The following is a 7540-nucleotide window of genomic DNA, read 5'->3' as shown; positions in this document are numbered from 1 at the left end:
TGAGAGAGTAAGCAGGACGGGCAGAGGGAGAAGTTGAGTGCAATGCAGCCTCCGCCACTCTAATGGGAACCCTGAAGCTTAAACAGCCCTTCAGTGTTGTCCCATGTTGGACAGGAACATGTGAATGTGATAACCAGGCTATGGAATGATCCCACGATTATAAGGAAGCATCTTAGAAAAGTATTTGCACAGATCAAACAAGGTGAGGTCATCAATTTGCTTTTCCTTTTATTATAAAAGTAAAATAAAAAATAGCATTTATAAATCCAACATTTTTTCCTTTAAAGTATTTGATCTAAAAAACATATTTACAATAGCAAAATGCAGAAAAGGGGGAAAATACCATTTTCAGCAATGATTGTAACCATGTTTAAATATTGACAAGTACGGTTTTTTTTTTTTGCAAATCAGAGAAATAACCACATTAGAAAAAGCAATATGCCTTTTTTTTTTAAAATGGCACGTAAAGTGACTCTCATTTTAAAATATCCCTTTTCTTAACCCTTAATTTGAATGCAAAATGATGCTGTGGATGGTCAGAAGGAATGCCAGGTGGCGATCGTGATACCTTTAATGACAATAGCAACGTAGCAGAGGGACAACAGCAATGACAATAGAAAGCAGCTGTGATCCAGCAGCAGCTGGCAAAGCTTAGTAAGCAACCTCATCCCCAGATGCATCTGCTCAGCCAGTGCTGTGATTGCTAGATACTATCTGTAAGTGAACCAAACTAAAATTCATTTATGAACCAAGAAAGGAAGCCAAGTTGAAAAGGTCTCGAGTTAAATCGAGAATGATTCAGGCGGGCCGGCTCTCTGAGCACCTTCGGATGCACTTCAGCTTCTGTCTTGTGGACAATGCAGTGGAATTTTAGGGCTTTGGTTTACACGGTGTGGGAAATTGTCAGCAGGCTAAATTTTGCCTTCTAGAGGTCCTTCCTGCCCATAATCATGGGGAATTTTGTTGAGAGTTAGCAGTGAGCCGCCACTGGTCAGAGACTCGGTAAAGCTGAGTTTGCGGAAGGACGTCTCCACGCCGCTGTCGCAGACACTGTCACTGTCTCGGAGCTCGTCTGAGGGGAGAAAACACAAATTCACTGGGGGAACGGTCGGGACCAGGCAAAGCCTTTGCTCTCATACACCTTATGCTCCAGACGGGCTCCAAGTTTGGCTCTAAAAAGCTCATGGACTATTCTGTGGACAATTCTTGCCCACTGGCTTCTGCCAGCCACACATCCCACCTATGCCACCCCCAGTCACGACTGCTCACCGTGGTGGGAAGGGCAGAAGATACTGTGGGACATACTGTGAGGATGTTATTAGCCAAATGTCAGAATTAGCCAAATGCTTTCACATCTTCCTCCTGCAATCTAGTCTTGTGTTTATGAGAATCCTTTCTCAATTCTCTTGACTCACAGTGGACCTTTTTTTTCCCTTAGAAATCAGGTGTAGTTTTCCAACCACTGTATTATCTAGTTCATAGCTGGGGAAACTGCTGAACCTCGGCAAAATAAATTGGTGACAGAAGCAAGAACTAAAAATGAGATCTCTCTCTGGGCCTCACATGCTATTACAGCATACATTGCCTTGAAAACATTTTTGGCAGCAAAAAAGTAAAATGATTGTGGTGAAAATGAGTCTATACTGGAAAATCAGGTTGAATTCCCTTTGTTGATAAGTATCCTTAGGGATATGACCAAGACAAATTATTTCCTATACAGTGAGTAAGGAAACAGAAGTCTAATATACACTAATCAAAATGCTATCTTCTTATGTATCAAATTCCAATATTAGAATATTAAGACCTTAATGCCAGTGGCATGACTATCATCTTGGTATTGACTGATTTATTTAATCAACCAATCTTTATTTGGTGTCTATTATGTGCTACAAACTATGAGATATCCTAAAAATAACTACAAATTAAGGGCTTAATGCTTAGGTATTTACTTTTTAAAAATGTTAAGTATTTGCTTTTTTTTTTTTTAAATATCTGTGCAGAAGGAGCACTGGGCCGTGACTCAGATCTGGGTTGTTTTCTGGCGGATACATTATTCCTTTCTCAAGTGCACACAATGACGTCTGCCCTTGCTCCCCTGGGGGAAGGCCCCCTGGCAGGGTGAGATGGGTGCTGAAACTGAGTGGCAAGAAAGAGCCAGCCAATTAAGAGCTTTCCAGGGAATGGGAAGAGAACGGTCAAAAGGCTGCTCAGACTAGTGTGCCAGGGGAGCAGAGAAAACACTTGGGAATGGAAGGGCAGTGTGGAGGAAGAGCTTCCACAGCAATGTTTAAGAAAGCAAACGAGTAAAGCAGGGACACAGTTTTATCTTTAAAACCTCGAACATTGCTAGGCACACAGTGTATGCTTGATCAGGATTTGCTGAATGAATGACTGAATGAACTGAAGCGTATAACCCAGAAGTAACACAATGTCACTAATTTTTAAAAAGAATCACACCATCTGTTGGGCAGAGAGTGGACTGAAGGGAGGTGGACAGGAAGGAAACAAGGGGACTGAGTAGGAGCCGTGCAAGAATCTAGGCAGGAAATGACGGCGGGCTGGACTAGGGCAGTGGTTGCAGACAGGATGACACTTGAAGGGTCGCATATGAAGTGATTAGTGCCAGAAAGGACTCCTGAGGAATTCTTGGATTTTCTCTTAACCTCCTGGAAGATGGCAGTGCTTCTGACAGATGTGGCCAGTATTGGGCTTGGGTGAGGTACCAAGCAGGGAGGGTTTAGGACTGACCCTGGAGGGCTGTGACTTTAAAAGGTGAGTGTGGAAGAGGCAGCCAGGGGAGTGTGCTGTGGAGGAGCCAGGAATGGAGACGGTCTGAAGTTGAAGGTAGGGGTCAACCATGACATACTCTGCAAGTGGTCAAGGTGAAAAGAAAGTGACCAGATCTGGCAATGTGGAGGTGACCGGTCACTGTGAGGAGAGCAGGCCTGGTGGAGTTGTGGGGATGGGATCCCAACTGCAGGAGGCCAAGCAGAGGGTGGAAGGTGGCAAGCTGGAAAGAACAACTCTAAAAAATTCTTCTGAGGAGCTCTGCTATGCAGGGGAATAGAGCAATTGGACTGTAGCTAAATGGGATGTGGGATCAAGAGGGTGATTGTTTCGGTGTGTTTTGTTTTTAAAGATGAGGAAATCATGAAATGCTTGCTAAGTGACCTAGTCAGAGTGGGGAGGAGGAACGGCTAGTACAGGAGAGAGAGGTAAGAACAGGAACAACAACCTAGTAAAGGTGAGGGGGCTAGACTCAGGGGAGAGGTGGCTCCTCAGCTGGGCAAAGAAATTTAACCCACCAAGCCCGGATGGAAGGCTGCCAATGTGGGCACAGGCACAGGTGGGCTGGCACTTGGTGAAAAGATGAGAGGGTTCTGGTTTCTTCTGTTTTCAACAGAGTGTGAAGCAAGGGTGTTGCATGAGTAAGGGGAGGGAAGGAGTGTTGGGGGTTTAGAAATATAAAGCATGGAAATGGTCATTTACAGAGTGGGAGAATAAAATTGTAGGAAATATAGGATTACTGGGCTGGGTTGAGAGTCCATTTCATATGGTTGTGAGACTTTTGGTGGCATGACACGTAGTCCCATATATGGTAGGGAACAAGGTCAGTGTCATAAGCATGAGAGAGGAGGCAAAGGAAGGAGGAGATGGTTCTCTCTTTAAGGTAAATATTATTTCTCTCATGTCTTAAATTTAATCACCCACATCATGTTGTTTTTAGTATTTATTGTATTATTTAGTGTTTATTAAGTAGTTCATATGTCAATGTGATTTTCCAAGGGTACGGCCCCCTCATCTGAATAGTACTATCGAGAGAGGCAGAGGGTGAGCCCAGGGGGTAGACAGACACACAGAGAAGTGTATCCAGAAGACGAGAAAGAAAACTGCCACACTATATCCAAAGACAGCTGAAGACACCAGCCTGGGGGAGCTGGAAAATATGTCCACTGTCTTTTGTCTTTTTTTTTTTTTTTTTACCTATTTGCTGCCTTGTGGAGGCAGGCAAGAGAGGCAATGAGTGGGCCTGAGAGGTGGTCTTCACTGGGCTGGAGGCTGCCTGGATCACGTCAATTGCTTCGGTGTAGCCCATTTGTCTCAGGGCCTCCACCAGCTCTCTGACTGTCCCCCCAGAGACCTGTGAGAAAGAAAGGAAGGAGGAGCATGTTCTTGTGTTTGACTCCCAGTGCAGGCTGTAAGCACTGACAGCCCACCTTTCCCTCTTCCATGCTGCCTCCTCCACTCAGGAGCCAGGAGGAAATGGAAAGGGCAGAGAGGAGCAACTAAGAAAATACAGTCTTCGAATCAAGTTTCCTGTTTCGGCTCAAAGACCACTCAGGAAATCACAGAGAAGTGGTTTGTAGTAAGCACAGAGAGAGACAGCGAGAGAAGCGCTGAGGCAGTGAAACTCTGCCTAAAGTGACGTCTACACCGTCTCCCTCTGTAAGCTGAAGCTCTGAAATCCATGCACAAACAAAAGCTAACCATGAAATTTTCAATAGAAAGCAACTTCACCCCATGCTTTTCTACATTTTACTTTTAGAAGAAAAAAAAAATCACCGGGTAATGGCTCCACTAGAAGCCACCTCACAGAACATGACTCAATGCCCTGCCATGGGGTAAGGTATGTTCTTGGGGACAGGAAGCTACACATGTTGACTACAGTCGATCGTTTGCTCAGGGCCGTTAAAGTTCTGTGAAAATCCTGACCCTCTACGTAGCATTTTCACAGGAAGTCTCCAGGTATTTGAAAATGGGGAAAATCTGAAAGTATCTGAAAACAGCATTCTCAGGAAGATGGGCTGCCAGCTTGGCCTGGGTCACCCTCCCAGGCCTTGGGCAATGACTGGTTTTCTTCTTCAGAGTTAAGGAACAGGGAAGGAGATTATGCCCTGGCCAGAGATGTTAACAGAGTGAAGTCAAATGAAAATTGCTAAATCTGTAAGGCAACGTGTTACCTCATAGTTGTCCATAAGTGTTTTGGAAGGAGCAGGACTCAGCCGGAAGGCATTATTAAGTATCCCCAGACCTAATTTCTGCGCCAGAGTAGCCCAGTTTTTGTCTGGATCAGGAATTTCTAGCAACTTATAGAGCTGCAGCTTCACATCTTCAGCCAGCTGTTTCATGTCTCCTGAAGGAAATGAAGAAGGAACACACTTGTTCTAACATGCCATAGACACTCTGGAGGGACTGATCATTGCTGCCTGGTTTGCCCTCCAACTCCCAGTGGAACCAACCAAGCTACTCTACTTGAAGGTCAAAGCCCAGCTGAGTGGAAGGCAGTATATATTTACAGTAGATTAAAACTGGATATTCTCCTTATCTACTTCTAGCATCTTTTGGTTCTGAAATAAGAAATGTACTTTTCACAGTAGACCCTGGATAATGCTGGTTCCTCCCTTTAAATGACAGTGTGGAGATAATAATGGTTAAGAGAATCTGGTTTTATCACAACCCACCTTGTGCTAGTAAATCATCAGATGTAAACTCTGGCTCATATGGTTTCCCATTTAATATGTCAAATACCTGTTGGCAAGAAAAACACCAGAAATCGTTATACATCAAAGGGACCACTAGGGCAGTCTGTTTCTTTAAAATAAACAACTCGGCATGTCCTCCTTAGGAGGGCCTGGTACCCTAATGATGGAGGAATGGCAAGAGGAATCAGGACCACCCTCCAAGAATATGGTACCCTTTGGGGGAAGAACAGCTGTAGGGGCTCTGGTGCTGGGAAACTGTGCTTTGCACAAACTCTCTGAGCTGGGTCAGAACACCCAACCAAACTGCAGAGAGTCAGAGCTATAGCCTTTTGGAAGGAACAGGCAGTCCAGGCCACCATGTCAATCATCTCCTGCCCAGAGACCTAAGGCTAGAAAAGAGCTTACTCAGAGCTGTGAAGCTGTCTCCCCTCTTCCATAGTAATAAGCTTATGAGAGTGAATTGTATAAGCTTGCTTAAATTGAGATGTCTAGATGTTCACAAGGCTTGGTGTTAACCCTCTGGCAATACTGACATTTTAACTGAGGGTCCAGAAATGTCTTAGGCTAAAAGAAAAATTATTCCGTAGCTGCAGAGGCATTTGTGGTGTTCTCTGCAGTCACTCTGTTGCTGGCTGACCTGGGTAAGGAGAGCGTGGGGTCACTGAGTGCATCATCTTTTTGTGTTCTGTGGTAAGGCCTTCTGGGGAAATGAGGAGCTAACATAAAGGGAGAACCATGGAGTCTCTGCCAATGTCAGTGAGCTGGACACAAACAGGCTGTTGGAGGCAGATGAGCAGTTTTAGAAGTGGAGCAGCTTTCGCCTCTAGAAGAACTGATCTTGTCATGTTAGAGATCTTGCATGCTGCCCACCCCCTCCCTCTGGTTTTTCTTCCTGGGGCCAAAGGACCTAGTAACTGCTTCATACCTTCAGAGGAAGGCTTTAAATCTATTTACTCTGTTTATATTTGTTGAAATTCTAAGAAGAATTCTTAGTTTATTTTTACATCCTGAAATCACTTACCTAAGTTCGAAGCAAACAGTAACATTTATCCTAGCTTCAGAAATTGAGATGGTAACAATTATGGTGTGAATTTGGAATGGGTAACTTTTATGTGAATTTTGTGTTTTTCTTCTAACCTTTTCTCACATCTCAACTCTGATCTGATTAGGCATACACTTTCGTACTTAAAACTCAGCTGACCTAGATCTTTCATGGATAGGGTTTTTCAAGATAAAAATGGTCTCTGACAAACAGACTTTCTTAAAAATAAAAGGCATGTTCTTTGGGGAATAAAGCACCAGGAAGACCATCTGTTCTTACATTCCTGAACCTCTGACTCCCTCAGGGACAGCCATTAGACAGATGGAGCGGCACTCACCTGCCAGCTGGTGGCCATATCTAGAGGCGTGGTTCCAGGCACAACTCCTTCATCCTCTCCTGCATTTTCCCAAGAGTCATCCAGGTCATAGAGAGGCTCAAAGTTCTCCACCAGGGGATCTGCTCCTGCGAAGTTAGATTACACAGCATTAGGTAAACCCAGATCTTGTCAATTTCCAACTGCCTGCAAAGGTCAGATTCCCAAAGGCAAAGCAATGTAGCAGCTTGAGGCAATCTCCTGGATAATTTTTAAATCATAAAACGTTTCTACTGGAATATCCAGAGAAATTATTTTAAAATTGTAATTTACTTTGATTGTTAAAGTGTCTTATGACACCTGAAATAGCCAAAGATACTATTGAAAAAAAAAAAAGACTTCAAATACTCTTTCACATTTAACTCTACAGGATATTTCTCAACTGAATGATGCATCTTTAATCTTAGGGCTGATGGACAGCATGATTACAGCCACTAGGGTGCACCCTCAGGATTAGGGTCCTAACTGTTCAAATTTATGCATGACAGTGTGTATTTCTCAGCCCCTTTTCTTGGACACTCAAAAGAGCAAAGATGCTTGATGTCTAGTGACAGCACTGCCAGTTTCATTGCTGGGTACAGCAATGCCAGGGCTCTGATCTTTAAATAAACAAACCTGCTAGGATGTATAATTATTGAAATA

The 7540-nt window shown here is 43.9% G+C and overlaps 1 protein-coding gene across 3 annotated transcripts in view; it reads right to left on the bottom strand.

Annotated features, from left to right (window-relative positions):
• Window positions 1–211: 211 nt before the first annotated feature.
• The window catches only part of NFKB1 (nuclear factor kappa B subunit 1), a 116533-nt gene continuing 109204 nt past the window's right edge, over window positions 212–7540 (bottom strand). For all 3 annotated transcript variants that reach the window (XM_003257479.2, XM_012499514.2, XM_030819173.1), the window contains 5 exons: window positions 6863–6987; window positions 5463–5529; window positions 4962–5134; window positions 3985–4141; window positions 212–1072 (listed from right to left, as the gene is read on the bottom strand). In XM_003257479.2, the coding sequence (XP_003257527.1) occupies window positions 912–1072; window positions 3985–4141; window positions 4962–5134; window positions 5463–5529; window positions 6863–6987 (683 nt within the window). In that variant the 3' untranslated portion in view covers window positions 212–911. The remainder of the gene's footprint in view (window positions 1073–3984; window positions 4142–4961; window positions 5135–5462; window positions 5530–6862; window positions 6988–7540) is intronic.

This window comes from Nomascus leucogenys, chromosome 9 (assembly GCF_006542625.1).
Source record: "Nomascus leucogenys isolate Asia chromosome 9, Asia_NLE_v1, whole genome shotgun sequence".
NCBI classification, from domain to species: Eukaryota; Metazoa; Chordata; class Mammalia; order Primates; family Hylobatidae; genus Nomascus; species Nomascus leucogenys.
This window is presented reverse-complemented; position numbering and strand designations above follow the sequence as displayed.